This window comes from Rhinatrema bivittatum, chromosome 4 (genome assembly GCF_901001135.1).
Source record: "Rhinatrema bivittatum chromosome 4, aRhiBiv1.1, whole genome shotgun sequence".
NCBI lineage: Eukaryota > Metazoa > Chordata > Amphibia > Gymnophiona > Rhinatrematidae > Rhinatrema > Rhinatrema bivittatum.
In genome coordinates this window covers 23,794,412-23,814,632 of record NC_042618.1, presented here as the reverse complement: position 1 = coordinate 23,814,632, position 20,221 = coordinate 23,794,412, and the positions used below count along the sequence as shown (strand labels likewise).

Below are 20,221 nucleotides of genomic sequence, written 5' to 3'. Positions count from 1 at the left end.
ATGCTATTGTTACATTCTATGTTACTTGTAATAATGTTCAATGGTTTATTGTTATTGTTCCATGTTCTATGTAAAAAAACCCAGGTCTAACTTCCCAGACCAGGGCAACCTCTTTCGTTACTTGTAAACCGGACTGATTTGTATTGCATACAGGAATTCCGGTATATAAAAATTGAAAATAAATAAATAAATAAATACCAATCTTGTATCATACTGGCATTTTTACTCTTCCAGTTAGGCAGGATAACCCTTCTTCTTACAAAGCAGAGTTTCTTAATAAGAGTACGTGTCCTGTCCCCTTCTGCCGTATCTAGGATCCTTTGGGATCTAGGACTGACATGATTGCTCTTATCGCTTGCTGCACCGCTGATCAATATCAGGAAAGCACAGGACATGCATATAAAATGCGAGCGAGATGGCCAATTGCCCCACATTCTTGCCAGCAAAGCTGCAAGCTCCAGCCTAACCGGGGTTAAATATGCTCCCTGAAGGATTCAATATCTTCGATCCACTATATCAGCAGATATCACGCATTTCCACACACCCGCTGTCATGTCCATCCAGTCCTCCTCTTCACACACTACCCCCATCGCTCTCTCCCAAGTTTTGGTAACAGGTAGCTTCGCAACCTCCGAATGCCCTCTAATAACCTGAAATATTTGATTGACTTGACCTTTAGAAGGGTCTTGCCTATACCCCGCCCTCTCCACCAACGTAGGAGGCTTCGGAATTCTCACCTTATGCCCTTATCTAAAGCAAAAACCCCATATAAAGGGAAACTAGACAGACTGAATTTCTCCTGGAACTTTGTCCAAGAGCAAAATACCCCATTCACAAAAAGCTGCCCTAGAGTCCTAAGCAAGGAGTACTGTATCAGATCTTCCGATTTCTGTGACCAGAGTACAGTTAATTTAGAGCAAGACACAGCCACCATTTCTTGGTCTTTTTTCGTAAACCAAAAGGTTTCTGCTCACCATCTAAGTTCCAAGGGATGTCCAGATGTCAAACCGCCCTAGGCCCCAGCTAGGCCCCAGCTCAAACTCTAACCAGTGCTGTGTGGGGTGAGGACGATAAACTGGAGCTAAATAACTAAATAACACTGCTAATTAATAATCCTGGAAACTGGGAAAACCTGCACCACCCTGAGTTCTAGACAACTGTGATGTCATAAACTTAATACAGGTTCTTGGGTTATGCCGTACAAATCCCTCAACAATTCTGTCCAAAGTATGAAAAAAGGATGGGGGCAGGGGTTTGGGAACCGTCGAAAACAAATAAAGGAGACGAGGCAACCAATTAATTTGCACTACGTTCACATGTCCTCCATCATTTTGGATAAAATAACTCCACAAGTCCTATCATGCAATTCTGTTAACTTAGAGGTGAAGTATTTATTTATAAAATGTATACACCACATAACCTGACAAACAAAGAAAGTGGTTTACAATAGTTCACATACAGAATAAATCCCTAGATATTTAATTCCCTGTTTCTGCCCTAGTCCATAGAGCCCCAAGAGTCTTTTCTCTCAAAACCATCATTTCGGATTTGCTGATATTTACCTTATATCCAGAGAGAGCTCCAAATTCCCCCAAGTTACCAGAGTTTCTTAAATGTGTCACATACAGTAAAACATCATCTGCAATTTTCTGCTTGATTCCCCCTGTACCAATCCCCTTACTTCTGAAGGAGCTCCGAATAGGGGCTGCTAATGGCTCAATAACTGAGGCAAATAAGAGACGGCCATAAGAGGGCAGGATGGACGTAACACCGTTAACCTGCACCACAGCCCCGGGGGCATCGATATGTGGCCCCAGACCAACCTCGCATATCCACCCCAAGAGCCACTTTTCTAGGACAGGGTGCAAAAAACTCCATTCCATTCTATTGAATGGCTTTTCAGCATCTAAAGCAGTTAAGGGGTAGTAGCTGCCGCTCCATGCCGGTTACTTCCATGCGCTCTTTTCTTAATTTCAACCTCTAGCCTTTAGGGATCCGCAGGGTTTATTCCATGACTTTTTGAATTTGTTTACTGTTTTCATCTTCACCACCTCCTCCGGAAGGGCATTCCAGGCATCCTCCACCCTCTCCATGAAGAAATATTTCCTGACGTTGGTTCTGAGTCGTCCTCCCCTGGAGTTTCATTTCATGACCCCTAGTTCTACTGGTTCCTTTCCAATGCAAAAAGGTTTGAGTATCGTGCATCGTTACCAGCCTTTAATTCTTTAATTGCTTGAGTTACTTCCAAAATAGTAATAGAAGCGTCCAATTGTTCACAGCCCCCGGCCTCCAGGCATGGCAGCTCTGCAGCATCCAAGAACGCTGCAACCTGTGCTATATCTGTCTCTTCCTGAGTAGTATAGAGAGCTTTGAAGTAAGTCCTAAAATTCTCAGCTGTCTCAGAGGGATGATGGCTTTTTGAACTCCATCTTGGATTTCTCTAATTGAGCAATGAACTACTCTTCCTTTTAATTGTCTGGCCAAAAGGCCCTCTGGTTTATTACCTTTCTCAAAAAATGCTCATCCAGACATTTTCATAAGCAAAAAGATATTTAACTGACTTTTAGCCTTCCATAGGTCCGTAAAGCACTGTGTACTACCGCCATGCACACGCACCCTTTCTAATCTTCAAATTTCTGTCTCAAGCTCATTTATCCTCGCCTCTCTTTGCCTCCCCGTATGAGGCCACTGAAATAAGATGACCGTGTAAAGTCACCTCTGCAGCCTCCCAGAGGGTTTCTGACTGTACTTCTGCATTATCATTCAAGTGTAAATATTTTCTCCCACTTTTGAATAAATCCCTCCTGCATTATTGGATCCTTCAAAAGCAATTCATTCAAGACCCATCTGCACGTGCCCTGCGTATCAGAACTGAGAGTTAAAATAACGGAGACTGGGGCATGGTCTGATATGTGTTTTGTGCCCACCTCACAGTTTGGTCACCCTCCATAAGTTTTCCTCCCTATCCCACCACATATCGATACGAGACTATGACGTATGAGGAGGTGAATAATGAGTGTAATCCCTCCCAAGGGGGTGCGGTTTTCTCCAGGTATCTATTAAGCCCATCTCCTTCCTGCTTCTTCTTACAAATTTTGTCAACCCTTTCTCTTTCACATGCTGAGGGTCGGGCCCGGCTCTATCCTCTATAGTGTCCAGAACAATATTGAAGTCCCTCCCCATTAAGAGCACCCCTACCTTCTGTACAGAGTAATTTGAATAAGTAAACGTAAAAATACCGTTTGGGCATTTCATTAGGACCATATATACTGAGTAAGTTCACCTCTACCCCGTTCAAAACATCTTGCAGCAAAATAAATCTCCCTTCTAGATCCAGAATTTTCTTACGGCACTGAAAGCAAACATTTTTCCCAAACAGAATGGCGGTATTTCAAGACTTGCCTCCTTTCCAGAAGGATATAAAGCAATCCCCAACCCTCTTACATCTCAATTTATCATAGTATTTCCCTGATAGGCACATTTCTTGCAAAAGTACATCTCCGCTCTCACATGCTGCAAAATAATCAGGACCTTCTTCAGCTTAATTGGGTTATTTAACCCATTTACATTCCATGAACAGCACTTAAGTCATTATAACTCTGCACAGTGCTCAGAGAACCCCATTTGACCCTATCCACTGTAGCCTCCCCCACTGCATACCAAACTGGTTACCCAATAATCCTGCCCACCACCCTCATAACTCCTAGCCTCCTTCTCCTTCCCTGGTTGACTTTCAGATCCTTCTAGCCAATTCTATACTACATTCCCCTCCCAACCTCCACCCTGTAACCCTTCTCTATCCCCCATTCCTCCCACCTCTTCACCTAACCTAATCACCCCAAGAGTTGGCAAACTCACCCCCCCCCCCCCCCCCCCGGAGATCCACCCCACCACCCAACCACCATCAACAAATTAGGTACTATAGAACTCATTACCAAGGTCCCCAAGCCACATCAATAACACAGGAGCATTTGCATAGGATCAAACAAAAAATATATTATTTTTATTATTCTCAAAATATGGAATCTCATCAAATAAAGTATCGCCTGTGAAAACCACACCTCAGACTTAAAGGCATTAAGACATTGCAAACCAGAAGATCATGGCAATTCAGAGTATACATCCGTCTCCGCTAACTTCAACCATCTGCTCCAGGATGGTTGGAATGAGCCCTGATACTTCACGCATATCCAGCATAGCTCCCTGCTTCAACAGCAGGGGAGAAGAAAAACTGATACTTCACGCATATCCAGCATAGCTCTCTGCTTCAACGGCAGGGGAGAAGAAAAACTGATACTTCACGCATATCCAGCATAGCTCTCTGCTTCAACGGCAGGGGAGAAGAAAAACTGATACTTCACGCATATCCAGCATAGCTCTCTGCTTCAACGGCAGGGGAGAAGAAAAACTGATACTTCACGCATATCCAGCATAGCTCTCTGCTTCAACAGCAGGGGAGAAGAAAAAAGGATTCGCACTCACAAAGCGGGGAGTAGCTGGCTTGTTACGGCGGTTACTACCCCAAACCAAATAAGCCTGATACTTCACTTTCAATGCATATCCTGCTTCAACGGCAGGGGAGAAGAAAAACTGATACTACAAGCATATCCAGCATAGCTCCCTGCTTCAACAGCAGGGGAGAAGAAAAACAACCAATAAGGGCTGAATAACACAGTCTGGGTAAAACAAATAAGCATGGGTGTAGCTTGCTTATTGCGGCGGTTACTTCCCCTACTACCCATAACTAATCAAGCTTGATATTTCACTTGGTTGCAGCTCCATCACTGCTCTCTACATTAATGGTGGGGGTGGAAGGGAAATAGAACCAAAGAGCTAAGAGAAACAGATAAGTATGAGAAAAAAATGTGAAGCTTGCTGGGCAGACTGGATGGGCCGTTTGGTCTTCTTCTGCCGTCATTTCTATGTTTCTATGTTTCTATGTTTCCTACCACGAGACACAAGGCTCCAACCCTTGTCCTTTTTATTTTGGGTTTGCAACTTTGCCATAAAGGATCTGGCAGATGCTGATAATGCTGGCCACCCCTGGGTATCCGCCTTATTTATTTATTTGGTTTTCTATACCGGTATTCAAAATAACATCATATCGGTTTACATAGGAAAAACAAATACAATAAAATCCATCAGTATAAAAATAAAATAGAACATACACATCATAAATAAAATATAAAAACAATGTTCATAGAAAATTCAATAAAATACAAATACAAATAAAAGGCTCAATAAAATACTAAAACAAAGGAAAAGAGGAAAAGTCAATCTGGGAAGGCTTGCTGAAATAGCCAGGTCTTTAGTTTGTTTTTAAATATCTGAGGATTTACGTCTGTTCTCAATTCTGTTGGTATGGAGTTCCATAATTTTGGCCCTGCCAAGGAAAGTGCCCGCTCTCTAACTGTATTTAGATGAGTCAGTTTGGGGGACGGTATTGATAGTAATCCTTTATTTGATGAACGCAAATTTCTTTGTGGTGTATGAAAGTGTAATATGGCATTAAACCATTCAACCATTAGACCTTAGCTGAGGATCTTTCCCCCTCAGTCAAAGAACCACCACATCCTCTATAATCCGATTCTGTTGCATTCTTGGGGGAACCTGCAGAAAAAGCACAGTCCCATGCCCTGGCTGCACCGCCATTTTGGAGCAGCAGTTTCACAAATGCCCATGCTTCCTCTGGAGTATCGAAATGCTTCTATACCCCGTTAACAAAAACGTTCAGTTTTGTCAGGTATAGCAAACGAAATTTAAGCTGTTTTCATGAAGCATCTTTTTGGCTTCCAGAAAAGCTGCCCTCTTCTTTTGATTTCATAGCTAAAGTCAGGATATATCGCCACACGTTAAGAACATAAGAAATTGCCATGCTGGGTCAGACCAAGGGTCCATCAAGCCCAGCATCCTGTTTCCAACAGAGGCCAAAACCAGGCCACAAGAACCTGGCAATTACCCAAACACTAAGAAGATCCCAATGCTACTGATGCAATTAATAGCAGTGGCTATTCCCTAAGTAAACCTTTGAACTGCAATCCCCCTTATTCTCTTGCTTTCCGCAAAACCCATTCTTTTGCATGGAACCCATGAAAGTTTACCAAGAAGGGCTGTGGGGCAGAATTATCAGATCAAATCTGTCCTGGGCTCTGAGGAAAACAGCTGCTCCATGAAAGTAACAGCACCTCTGCCCTCCATTTTCTCCGGAGTGCCAAGCACGCGTACGTTAGATCAGCAGGATCGATCCTCTAAATCAAAAACTTTGTCCTGTAAGGCTGCCGCTTCTTTCCAAAGAACAACTGGGGAGTTTGTAGTATAGACGCCTCCCAGTCCTCCTCCACTCTAGGGTTAATATCCCTCCAGCTTCTCGTTTATCCCTCCAAGAGCCACTAGCACGGCTGACAGACCTGAGTTGTTTTATTTCAGACAATGTGAGGGACATTGCATCATCCTCGGTCGTCTCCTCCTCTGGAACGGGGTCCTCTTGTCGCTGCTTCCTGCTCTGCAGAGCAGACTCGCTCTCACCTGTCTCCTTGTAATAAGTCCGTTATTTGCTGCTCCCCGGTACTTCGGGTACTCCTTAATGCCATAACGAAAATGTACACGGGGACACTGCTGCACAATTTAACTATTAAAAGCGCATTTTTAAAATGACAAAACCAGGTGGGCAGGAGGGAGGACCTCCGGGGGGAGGGAGGGTGGACGGAGCTTCACAGAAACGTGTCCACCGCCATTAGGGCTCACTAGCGCCCCCTCACGTTCTTTTTAAAGGGGAAAGTATCAGCAGAAAAATCTAACGAACTGTGACCAGCTGGATTGCTTCCTTTCATTTTTCTAGTAGGCCGGCCCTATCAAACTGTAGTGTCAGGTTTGGGTTTTGAGACTGTACGGAAGAGAGAGAAGGGGGCTCTGCATGAGGCCTCTGTTGTTTCACAGCCGCCGCCGCTTACTCTGGTTACCTGCTGAGATGTATCGGGCTTCCAGGATTTGTAGCTGTGACCTTGGTGATATTGGCTCCAGGTTTTTTTTGTGTTAACCCATTGAAGGTTAACCGCTGGGGAGCAAAAAGAGTTTCTGGTTGCTAGTCTTGTGGAGGGCAGTATTCAGAAAAACGGACAACTTAATTTGGCTAAGGCTAGCTTTATAACTTGCCAGGGATATTCAGTGGGATAAAGGTCCTGCTGACTACCCTCACCTAATGCTACCTGGATAACTTACAGACCTGACTGGCTATGACCTAATAGAGCTGGTTAGGTTAGAAAGTTTATCCAGATAACTTCTAACTTAACTGGCTATATTAAAACTGAACATTTAAACCAAAAAAAAGAATTCCTACCTGGCCTTGCGGGCCAGTCCCCCACCCGCTAACAAATAAACTGTTGTCGAACAAAGCATTTGAAACCCATCTCCCCCCCAAAAATTTGCAAAACTATTGCAGGCCTATTGGCATGAGGGACCTCCCCTCCCGACTTCCTTCTTCCTTCCCCAAAGTCAGCAAATATATCCTCCCTCTGGGCCCGCTCTGTATCCCCCTTTCCCCCTCTGTCCCGCAATACCAATCTGAACTTTCCCACCCCAGCCAGCCTGCCCCAGATCCCCCACGCTGCCAATATGATCATAGCACTGCCGGCGGCGGCCAGCATGGCTTTGACAGCAGGGCTGCTGGCGTAAACGACCGTGGCTGCTGCCAGAGTGTTATCTGACAGCAACGCTGGATGCCTGTTAGAGATGAGGACCTTTGTGCGGTGATACAGCTGACGCAGCTGGGTGGGCAGGCCCGTATGGCCCACACAGACCACTGGCGGATGCAGCCCAGACAGGGACTGACTGGAGCTTCGGGGCAGGCAGCAGGCGGCGGACTCCAGTAGACTGATCAAGGTCAGAGCAGGCAGCAGGCAGCAGGATCTGGCAGACAAACCAAGGTCGGGGAAGGAGGCAGGTAGGCAAAGGTCAGGTCCAAAGCAAGGGGGTCTGGTCCAGGGGGCAATCAGGAGTGTCAGAGAACAAGCGAGGTCAAATCTGGAAGTCAGGGGAGACAAGGCAAGGCAAGGAAGGGGAGAACAGATTAACACCGCAAAGGACCGGAACAAGGAAGGGCAAACAGACCAAGACACAGAACCACAACAGGAGCAGGAACACCAGAAGAAAAGGAACCAGAAGTAGAGGCAAACCATGCAGGGAGAAGCAACACGCCCTGAGGAGCAGATCACTCAGGAGACCCGTTGCAAAGGCAAGCAGTGCCGGGCCGGGAAGGCTTAAGCATCGAGGAGGGTGACGTCACCTTGAGGCGACTGCAGTGGTTTTCCCACCAAAGTGCATACAGTATATTATGTGCATAGTTGGGTGCACGCACACCCAGGGCGTCCATTGCTGGGTCCCTGCTGTGTGTGCATTCGTGTGCGCATAATGGTGGCGTTCAGACTGGAAGAAGGAGCCGCACGCCAGTTAAGTCGGGCGGCTGGGAGGCAGCAGCTGGGGGTCTGCGGTTCCTAACAATACCACTAGGAGCTTTATGATAATACTGCACTCCCAGCAGCATGGGGGATTTGGTGGGGGGGGGGGGGGGTGCTGGGTGGGGCAGGAGGGTTCAGGTTGGGGTTGCATGGGAAGGGGGAGAGAGAATTTGGAGGGGAGCCTGGAAGGGGGCTCGGAGGGCAAATGTATTTGCTGAATTTGGTAGGGGATGGGGTGGAGAGGCCCCTCGAATCAATAAACACAGACGAGCCCGGATTTTCAATGCCCCGTGCAGTTAAAATTCAGCCTTTACGCCCGTGGCTGGGCCTTGCTCGCGCCAAACCAGTTTTCGAAGAGCCACAGCCACGAGCGTAAAGACCAGTGCGCGCACAAGTGCTGGGCTTCCTGGAAGGGGCGGGCCGGGACAGCGCTATTGATGGTTGTCCTGAAGACTCGCGCGCCGGCCGGCTGCCACCGCATGCAACTTACCTCAGCTTGGGAGCTGAGGTAAGTTGTTAAACAAAGGGGAAAAAAAAGTAGAGTTTAGGGGGGTAGGGAGGAGAGGGGAAGGGAGGTTAGGGCAGGGGGGGGGGGGGTTAGGGAGGTTCCAGTTAAGGAGTGGACTGGGAGGGAACTCGGGAAGGCCGGGATGTGTCGCTGCGTGGAAATTGCGTAAGTTTCCCCTCCTTGCGCACGCTACGTGCACGGATTATAAAATCTGGCGCACACGTGCCGGGAAGCGCGGGCACATGGTCGCGGCACGCACAAGTGGAAAATCTACCCCAATGTTTTTAGAATCTTTTATTTTTTTGGGGGGGGGGAGGGGGGTGCAGGCTTGGTGGGGGCATTTGGGTGCTTAGCCCAACATTCATTTCAGTCTGTTAGGGGGTATGGGGGGGTCGGGCTGGCAGGCCTGCTAGGATTTTTTTTTTTGTTTAATTTTGTAGCCACTTATTTGGCTATACTTTTGAATATAAAGGGTTAGAATAAAAGTTATCTGGGTACATATACAGTACCAGGCATATCCAGACTTATCTGAATAACTTATTCAGTTAACGCCGACTGTTGGAGTTAGCCGGGTAAGTTATTTGGCTCAGTTAACTCTGCCCCGGGATACAATTTTATCTGGTTAATGACTGAGCCGGCTAAAGTATATTCAGTTAAAGGGGCCAGATATTTCAAGCCCTTTGAATAGGGATTCTGCATAATCTGTCTGTGCATTGCTCCCTCTGCATGTGGCATTATGAGCGTCTTCTTTCCTTTTTGTTGAAACAGCCTCCGAATATAAAAATGTGGACGCTGTGAAGCTGCTGGTCCAGTACAACGCCGACGTGAACCACCGCTGCAACCGGGGGTGGACTGCCTTGCACGAGGCCGTGGCCCGCAACGACCTTGAAATCGCCGAGATTCTGGTCACAGCGGGGGCGAAGATCGAAGCGAAGAACGCGTACGGCATCACCCCCTTGTTTGTGGCGGCTCAGAGCGGGCAGATGGATGCCCTGCGATATCTTGCTAAGTGCGGTGAGTACCGTGAGCACAGTGGAAGGTTTTTTTTTTTTGCATGCGAAGCTTAATTTATGGAAAACGAAAAAAAACAAAACAAAACGCCGGAGCAGTATAAAACGGTAAGTGACTGATCCATTGAGAAAAACCGGGCCCTGCAGGGTGCTGTGCGAGCACATGAGCTATGGGCCGGCCGAAGGCCTAATTGCAGTGCGAGTCACTCAGCACACGCCAGTGCTTGCTCGCCTGGATTAGGTCCTGGGAAAATGTCTCCGGGCGCTAACACGATCATGCCGCTTCCCCCATATTGTGCTGGACTCACTCGCCACGCCAGTACCAAGCGCGCTTGCTGGGGATTGCTCATCGCGCGCTGAGCCTTACGCGTTTGCTGCGGTTTTCTTTTCCTGCGATGCTGCTTTGCGGGTCACTCGGGTTAACCGGTGCCAGGAAAGGGAGCATTTCCGCCGGATTCCGTGACTGTTAGCTGAATCTTGGTGCTGGTTCGGCAGTTTTGTAAAAAGACCTTAAAAAGCACTGCAGCTGAGGTGGTTTGGAAGGGGTTTGCATTTTCCTGTTTTTACTAGCGACAGTGCCCTCGGCAGTCAGACATTTGGCTTTCAGAGTGCAGGCCCATATCTTCCACATAGGTTCTTTGTCTCTTAAGTAATTGGATAATTGTCCTGACAGCCGGGCTTGTCTTTTCACACAGCCCAGACCTGGCTGCACGCAAGCTCCTACCTCTGCTGTATTGAAGCACCAAGGCTGGGGCTTAGCGCCACCTGAAGGGCCCCAGCAATGAAAGGGCAGCTTTGGAAAGGTGAACATCGAAATCCTTTGAAAAATAACTCTTAGTCTCTAAAGTTGGATCAGGCATCCAGACCCTTTGTTTCCACCCCCTCCCCTCCCCTCCACACCTGCCGCTCAGGAGCTAAGCAGTCACAGGACGAATGGGACGCGGTGACCGTGACCCCCGCCCCGCGCTCGGAGAATGTCAGTCCTCCCACATATTGAGCTCCTTTTTTTTTTTTTTTTTTTTTTGTAGGCGCCGACATTAATACCCAGGCCAACGACAGTGCCTCCGCTCTTTACGAAGCCAGCAAGAACGGGCATACCGGCATCGTGGCCTTCCTCTTGGCCCAAGGTGCCGATGCAAACAGAGCCAACAAGGATGGGTTTCTGCCCCTTCACATAGCGGCCAAGAAGAAGGATAATGAGGAGTAGGTATCCATGAGTGCAGGTTTCATCACTTCACGTGCCAGAAGAGGAACAAAAATACCAGTTAGACACAATTTACAGCACATGGGTTTTCCTTGGTTTTTTTTTCTCTTCCTTTTTCCCTTTCCTATTTTTTCATGCTCTTTCCTTTCCTTTAATTCTTCTCTCCTTTCTTTTACCCCTGTCGTGCTAAATACGATAGTGGGATCCAAATGTAGAATAACCAAGTTATAACACCATAGCTAATGCAATATGGAGGTTATGGGCCTACGGGGAATGGAATGGCAAAACTTATAGAGCTGTTTCAAATACGGCCTCGGATATTCTACAAGTCCAGCTTTTAGAATATCCATAATGAATATTGACGAAATGTATACGTATACATTTAGGGCCTGATTCACAAAGTCTTTTCTCTCATTCTCTGGGGAAAAGTCCTTGATGACTCGGACCCTTAGTCTAAGATCCAGGTTTATTTGCATATTTTAGTTACCCTGGAATCCAGAGCTGTTTGAACTTCTCAACCATCTGATGAGTTGTAGAGTGGAAGGCCACCCCAGTTGATATTTATATATGGGCCATACTGTTTTGCATGTGCCTAGATTAAAGAGTATGTAGGATTCTGATTTGTCCTTTATGACCCCACATATAATTATTTCAATCCAATTCCCTCTTCTTTTTTTTTAAACTTTAATCTTTATTAATTTCACTTTACAACATTAACACACATAACACATCCGTTGTCTCCTTTCAATTATCTCCTCCAGGACTGTGTCCATGCTGATTCCAGTAACAAGTCGGATTCGGATCAAGCGCAGTGGGATTAGCCCCCTCCATATTGCTGCAGAACGTAACAATAACAACAGTTTGGAAGAGCTGATCGATGCTGGCTATGATGTGAATGCTACTTTGTCTTTTGAACGTGCTAGGCTGTACGAGGACAGGCGCAGCACCGCCCTCTACTTCTCCGTTATTAATAATAACATTGATGCCACAGAGATGCTCCTGGATGCTGGAGCCAACCCTAACGTGGATATTATCAACCCCCTTTTAATCTCCATCCGCCACGGCTGCCTCAAGACAATGATGATGCTTCTTGATCACGGGGCAAATATTGATGCGTACATTGCCACCCATCCCACGTCCTTCCCTGCCACCATCATGTTCGCCATGAAGTACCTCAGCCTTTTAAAGTTCTTGATGGATTTTGGCTGTGATGCGGATTCATGTTTTAATTGCGAGTATGGCAATGGACCTCATCCTCCAGTAGAGGACACCAGAAGGCGAGAGTATGAAGCTCAGAACCCAGTCAACAAACAGCCAAAGATTATACAGGCAAGTTCATAATAAGAACTTTTCAAGAGAGCTTCTCAAGTTTACCATTCACGAACTGGGGGTGGTCCCAGTTTCCACTGTGGAGTTGTATTATTCCATTACTGGTTCATAGTTTTAATGGAGAACTGGATCACAAACTGGCAACGAGGATAATAGTTGACCTCCAGTCTACAGTCCAGTAATGTATTCCCCAAGTGGTGTTCATTATTAAACAGGTTTAACTACACCGGAAGTAATGTGAAGTGTGTGGGGGTTTGGAGTGATTCAAAGGGGTGCTGTACAATTATGCAGTTCCTCTCCTTCCCCTGCTCCGTTTTGCCAAATTTCTCCATAATAATTTTCTACCAAGGCTTTTTCTTTCCTTCTGCAAGGGGAAAACAGTTTCCTCCAGAAAAGATTTTGCAAGCAAAAGTCTGCACAAGAAAGCACCGTGGGACTATTGTCTGTTCTTTATAGTTAGTCCTTGGGGGCAAAAGTCCTGCCACTCCTTTTTGGGCAATGTTTTCCCTCTGGCATTTTTCAGGAAATTGAAAAGTTGGGCAAAAGATGCACCATTTCCCAACCGCCTGAGCAAACTGCCTCACTGGCTTTGGCACTATTTTAAAATATGCTTTATGCTATCAACCACACCTACGTTGTCAGTTGGTTCATTCCGTCCATTCGCCTGCAACTCTGATGTCGCAGGCAGGGACCAGCGGGCATGTGGCAAACCAATAACATAAATGCAGAGGGAATAGTGGGTGGCTCGGAAAAACTTGCCGGAGCAGCACGAGTGGCAGACGGTGACTGAGGGGCTTCCTCGTGTGCGGTTTTTGTTTCCTGCCAGTGAGCAATGGACACTGGTCTGTAATATGTGTCTGAGAGGGGAGAGGCACTCGCAGAGGAAGCTGCCGCCTCCTTGCCATTGGGGCGAAGGAAGGAAGGGAAGATGGAGCGTTGCTTCCGTCCTCTGCAGGGGAGGCCTGCACCATGGGCTGAGGCCTGCACCATGGGCTGAGAATCTGGTTTTTGAGAGCCGGTAGCCTGTTGTAGTTGGGGCCCAGGCCCAAGGCAGAAGGCTTTAAAGTTCCACGGTTACAATCTAGGCCTAAAAGGAACAACCGCTACTGTGGTCAAGGCCTGGACCAAAGGCAACAGTACCACACCACTTTGGGCTTGGGCTGAGGGTGCAAGTCAACCACAGGCGGAGAAGTTGGGTAGGCCAAGGCAGAACTCAAACCGAGGAGGGAAGAAGCTGGGAGAAGGGGTAGGCTGAAAGCAGAGGACAGAGGAAGTAGAGGCTTGAAGGAGGGGGAGAGCAGCTGGAGGAGGAACCTGGAGGGAAGGCAAAAGCTTAGGGGTAGTAGGCTAAAAGAGGGAGAGAATAACTGGGGAAGAAAGAAGCTTTATGGGGAAAGAAAGGAGGAGGAAAGCAGCTGAGGACAGGGGTGGGGGGAAAACATAAAATGCACACTTTTATGCAATTATAGACTTGTTCTCCTCTAATTTTGACAGTTCCTTAAATCTGACCTTTCATCTATTTTTATGAAAGGAAAAGGTGTCGGGAGAGGGGAAATAGGAAATAAGAGCAAGGAGAGGGGAATATGAGGTCTTTGGGAAGGTGAGAGATTGTTCAATCCAGAAGAATTATCACAATTGATATATGATCTTTATTATTGCAAGGAACTTAGCAGATATAAAACTTGGCAAAAGAGAGACAATTCGATTCTTTATTTTTTTTTTTTTTTTGCAAGCTAGAGTTTCCAGGACTGTAGTAGTTTTGCCGTTAGTGTAGAAGAACATTTATATTGTGGAAATGGGTCTTCTTTTCACGCACACCTGTAAGCAGTGAAGGTCAGGTTCTGTATGGTGCTGTGCGTGGTGCACGGTCCTTATGCAGAAAATGCTGCTTCCCTGTGGATCCCTAAAGGCTGGAGGATGGAAGTGAAGAAAGCACGCACGGGGGTATCTTGCCTTCATACTCTTGATGCAACGCCAACATTGCTCTCTGCTTCAACGGAAGAGGGAAAAGGGGAACTGTGTTCAGACAGCAACCAACGAGGGTCCCGATTTTTACAGTCTGGGGAACTACTAAGCATGGGGGGTAACCTACACGGCGTGGCAGATGCCACCATAAGCTTACTGGGCAGACTGGTTGGGACCATTTGATCCTTTTCTGCCGTCATTTCTTTGTTTCTATATGTTCAGAAAGGGGGCCTTAAGCCTAAGTCTTCACAGATACAGAATTAGTGAGTGTTTAGATGCTTCTGTATACTGTTTTGACTTTGATGCCACTCAGGTGGTGGTAGAATCAGCTCTGAATGCCCCAGTGAGAGCTGCTGCTGCATTGTTTACCAAAAGCCATCAGTGCATACTTGCATACAGTGATGGTCAGTGCCTCTGCCCAAAGACATTTACGGTCTATTTACACAGGGAGTTTTCAGCTCTGGGTACCAAGTATTTTTCCCATAGGCACAAATGGGAAAAAAATACTTTTCATGCGTCAGGCTCTTTTTGGCTTGCTCAAAGCAACACTACAAGTGACTGAGTTGTGATTTGAACCTGGGTCCCTAGGATTCCCAGCTCTGTGCAATAAACACTCTGCATCCATCATTAACACACCTGCACCCTTTTAAAAGCCAGGGAACAGGGTTGTATCAGGAACTAGGCATACCATGCCCTCAAGATGGCACTAGTTTCCTCAAACTGCCTCAGCATGGCCATAGAAATACTCTGCGTTCCTTGCAAGTGTTTGATAAAAAAGAGGGATGAATGTAATATATTTTTCACTCCAGAACAACTGGCAGGTTTTATAGAATTAAAAAAACAACCCACGTCAACACCAGAAACATAGAAAAAAATGATACAGATGTTCCCCCTGTCGTCAATCTTAGTTTCATATAGATATTGCTGTTTAATTGTATTTCTCCCATTTCCAAGCCTGAATTTGAATCATTGTTTGTTCTCATTAAGAAATATCACATATAATACTTGAGTATAAGATATTTAATTTCTTTAATGTCGATTCGCTAATATGTGATAGATCTGAAATTTCTGTTATAAACTATTTTGGTTTGTAAAATACTTAAAAGTCATTAAATAAAGAATTAAAAAAAAAAAAAAAAAAAAAGAAATACTCTGCGTTAGACACTAGAAAGGAGAGATCATCGGGCTATGGCAGTGGTAGAGGACCCATGCGGTTCTCGCTGATCCCTGCTGGACAAAGCAAAGAGAGAGGTGTCAAGTAAGACTCCAGGACGGACCCTGAAGGTCTAAGAGGGAACGGGTGTAAATCTGTTTACCGAGTACAGATAAAGTGAAATAACACAAGTGAAAAGTGCAATTATTTACTATAATAATAATAGGCACCTAAAACAACAGCGTTTTATGTGAATTATTTTAGGTGCTTATTAGTTTTTTATGTTCTGTATTATACTTTTACCTTTTTAGATGTATTTTACTTCATTTGTACTCGGTTTGCAGTGTTGCACCCATTCCCTCCTTCTCCCTCAGGAAGCACCCGCAGTCTCGCTTGACGCCACTTTCCTTGCCTTGCCCTGATGCCCACACGGTGGCCTTTTGCCTCTCCTTTTTTTTTTCCACCTCACTCTGACCTACAGTGAATCTGCTTTTCTTTCAGTTTTGTGAAATGGTTTCCACACCTGAATTCAGCCGCTGGGCGGGGCCGATCATCGACGTGCTGTTGGATTACGTGGGCAACGTGCAGCTTTGCGCCAGATTGCAGGAGCACATAGACAGCTACGAAGACTGGGCGGACATTAAGAGGAAAGCAGGTACCATTTATTATCGGGAGTTTCAGAAAAATAATGAAACAGGTCGCTATTGCTTTGGGGATTTATTTTTTTTGTGTGCGTTTCCATGATCATGGCCACTGCATGCTCAATCATTTGTTTAGCCATCCTATTGGGTGCCAGAATATTTGAAATCCTTTTAACCAGTGTGCAGCACTGTTCCGGCAACGCATGAGATTATTTTGAAAAAAAAAGAAAAAGGCAGGAGAAATCAGATACACAAGCTTTCAATAATCCGTTGTAATTCAAGAATTCTTTTTTTTTTTTTCTGAAAAATATTTTATTTTATTCAGCAAGATGTCATACCAATACAAATGGTTATATTAAAGAGAATATCTTGGATTCATACTGTAATAATCTGGAGGAGGAAAAGACCTCAGCGACCTGGCATACTGTGACAGCCAACTTCAAGATGTCAGTATTTTTCTAATCATCGGTCAAAATACCTCCAACAGTCAATTTTTATTCCAGTATCAAAAAATCTTTTAACCAGTCCAACTGGTTTTTTTTTATATAATTTTCTGAATAAGATAAAAGAACTGATCTTGTAATAATTGTTCTTTCTGACGAATCAAACAATCTCGGCAAAAGCCACCACTGACGTTGGCCAATCGTTTCACCAATAGGCTGCCTCAGGGCGGGAATCGAACTCTAGAAACAACACAAACATGGCTGGATACAGAAATCACATCTGAAAATACAGGAGCATTATTCCATGTTCTTTCACCAAAAGTTAGAATTGAAATCCTCTCACTTCACTTACTATTGCTGCTGATCTAAATCTTCTTCCAACAGGGAGCAACGCTCTCACCACTTGCTTAATGGCAATCTTAAGAAACATTGGCGCATGTGCTTCATTTGTATTGCAACCAATCAAAAGATCAATCAATTAAATAATCAAACGAGAGGGCAAATGAAGCTATTGAATCTTTAATTGTTAACAATGTAATCATTCATCTAATGTAATCCTTCATCAGCTTACTCGAATGGTGAGTGTGTGTATATTTTTATTTTTGTATATTTTTATTTTACTTTACCTCTATTAGATTGCAACAACAGAGGACCAGACTTAAGTGTTAATTTATCCTACAGCTGATATACTTAAAATAGACATGACTTATCACAACCACTGAATACTATTTAATATGATACTATGTTACAGTATTTGATGGCACCTGTTTAATATAACTCAACTCATTTAAGTTTTAAATTATGTGCCTCATTGTGAACCGTTGTGATGCAACTAGCTTAACGACGTTATAGAAAAGAGTTTAAATAAATAAATAAATAAATAAAGTACAGTAGCAACAACGATGTGATCATTTGACTCCCGCTCTAAAAAATGTTCTTATCTCCATTGATTGTGGAATTGAGCCAGAGGAAAAAGATGTTGATAAAGTCTATAGATACTGGAGGAGCCTAATCTGTCTGATTGCTAACAAAAGATGTTATTACATTTATGAAAAATCGATACTAAATATGACTTTAATAAAAAGAGCTCTAATCTATAATAGAATTAAGTCCTTTTGGCTCCACCGTCTTGAGTCGGAAAATCCAGCGTTGTTCCAATTGTAATAACTGTTTTTCTCGATCTCCCTCCCAAATGTTTCCTAATATTTGATCAATAGCAAAGCATGTCAAATTCTCAAAAACATGATTAAACTCTAGACAGTGCTATACCAGGGGTACTTCCTTCTTCTTTGTTTTCAAGCAGCTTTTATGTTCGCACATGCGTGTTTTCAAAGTTCTGATGGTCTTGCCAATATACAGCATAGCACAGGGAAACTGGATTGCATAGACAACAGATTTTGAATTGCAGGTGGTAGGATGTCTTAATCTATATATGTGTTTTGCCGAGATATTTTGGTTCATCAGAAAGAACGGTTATTACAAGATATGTTCTTTTATCTTATTCAGAAATAAATATAAAAGACAGTTGGACTGATTAAAAGATTTTTTGATATTGGAATGAAAATTGGCTGGTTGGAGGTATTTTGACCGATGATTAGAAAAATACTGACATCTTGAAGTCGGCTGACACAGTATGCCAGATCTCTGAGGTCTTTTCCTCCTCCGTATTATTACAATATGAATCCAATATATTCTCTTTAATGTACATTTTAGTGTGAGAATTTTGCAGATTTGGGTTGTTATCTTTCACTAGCCCATTATTGGCTTTTTTGAGTATGCCAATACAAATGCAAACCTACATCAGAGAAACAAGTACAACATAATATCAACACATTTACCAAACCCCTCCCCCCCCCCCCCCCGCAGTATACTAGAAGTAAACATAAAGAATACCCACAACAAGAGGAAATATTGGGATCCATTGCCAAACCATAATATACAGCTCCCATTGTATCTCTTGAACACTACTTATCCACCCTGCTGTTTTTTTCTGTAATGCATATCCCACAATCACTCATCCACACTACTTGCCCACCCGTTAAACACATACCTACATTTCCCACGTCCACACACTCATCTGTGCCACACATCTTTCCTCTTGAAAGCATAAATCCTTCTGAATCAAAACCCATTAAGGAGAGGCACCGACAAACTAGCAGTTAGTATAGCTGTGTTTAAAAAAGGATTGGATAAGTTCTTGGAGGAGAAGTCCATTACATGCTATTAAGTTCACTTAGAGAATAGCCACTGCCATTAGCAATGGTTACATGGAATAGACTTAGTTTTTGGGTACTTGCCAGGTTCTTATGGCCTGGATTGGCCACTGTTGGAAACAGGATGCTGGGCTTGATGGACCCTTGGTCTGACCCAGTATGGCATATTCTTATGTTCTTATGTTCTTAGCATTTCACATGTTGACTCCTGAAGCAAGCCTGCCCTCTATCATTTGTACTGAGTACATTCACTGTTCACTAGGTGGCGACATTTCCATTCATAATGATATCCTGTGTCAATGAGACTGTGCTGTTGATCCACAGATAGCTGACAAAAGGATGTCCACCATGTCTGCATATATTTGTTAGGCGTTTGCTTTTTGCTCCATTTTGCATCTAATTACTCCATGTTCATGTAGTCTATCATCTTATTTTGCCATAGCAGGTAGTCTGGAGCCTCAGCTTCTGTCCATTTCATGAAATGACATTTACATGCTTCTTGAAGGGCGATGCTACAAGAATCTCTCAGTTCCGCTTAACACATCATTGCTCCCTAAAAAGGACCAGAATAGGACTGTTTCTCCATTCTGAGATAATACTATGCACAGTACTACAGGCAGCACCTCTGTCCAGAAGAGCTAGCTGTACCTTTGAGCAATGTAACAATTTATGAATTAGGATGCCATGTATCAGTTCACATTTGGAGCACATAGGAGTATTAGCTAATTTCATAGGTATCTTTTGCCTTTTTCTATATAAGAATGGTGTATTAGTTGATAGGTAAACATACAAATACAAGGGTAAAATAGGTATTACATTCCCAAATAATTCATCCTATACATGTATATAAATTTAAATATTTATTATTCAAAATTCTAAAATATCACAAATAATATATCATCACAAACTCCACTCACTCACAACCACTCACCGACACAAATATATTACACATTATAATAATATCATTTCCCAAAAAGTACAACTTAATTAACATACATGAAACAATAGAATTACAGCTCCATTTCTAACCATATTAACATATGTTATTCTTATTTTTACTATCTATTCATCCTAAACAGGTGATACAGTCCTAGTTCTATTGTTTCATGTATGTTAATTAAGTTGTACTTTTTGGAAAATTATGTTATAATGTGTAATATTTTTGTGTCGTGAGTGGTTGTGAATGAGTGGAGTTTGTGATGATATATTATTTGTGATATTTTAGAATTTTGTATAATAAATATTTAAATTTATATATAGGTATAGGATGTATTAGTTGTATTAGTTGATAGGCCATTTCCT

At 44.0% G+C, this 20,221-nt stretch overlaps 1 protein-coding gene across 5 annotated transcripts in view; it reads left to right on the top strand.

Moving 5' to 3' along the window:
- ASB2 (ankyrin repeat and SOCS box containing 2) overlaps nucleotides 1-20,221 on the top strand; it is a 67,984-nt gene that overhangs the window by 33,801 nt on the left and 13,962 nt on the right. For all 5 annotated transcript variants that reach the window (XM_029597858.1, XM_029597862.1, XM_029597859.1 and 2 more), the window contains exons 7-10: nucleotides 9,730-9,975; nucleotides 11,000-11,174; nucleotides 11,937-12,504; nucleotides 16,124-16,277. In XM_029597858.1, coding sequence (XP_029453718.1) covers nucleotides 9,730-9,975; nucleotides 11,000-11,174; nucleotides 11,937-12,504; nucleotides 16,124-16,277 — 1,143 coding nt within the window. The remainder of the gene's footprint in view (nucleotides 1-9,729; nucleotides 9,976-10,999; nucleotides 11,175-11,936; nucleotides 12,505-16,123; nucleotides 16,278-20,221) is intronic.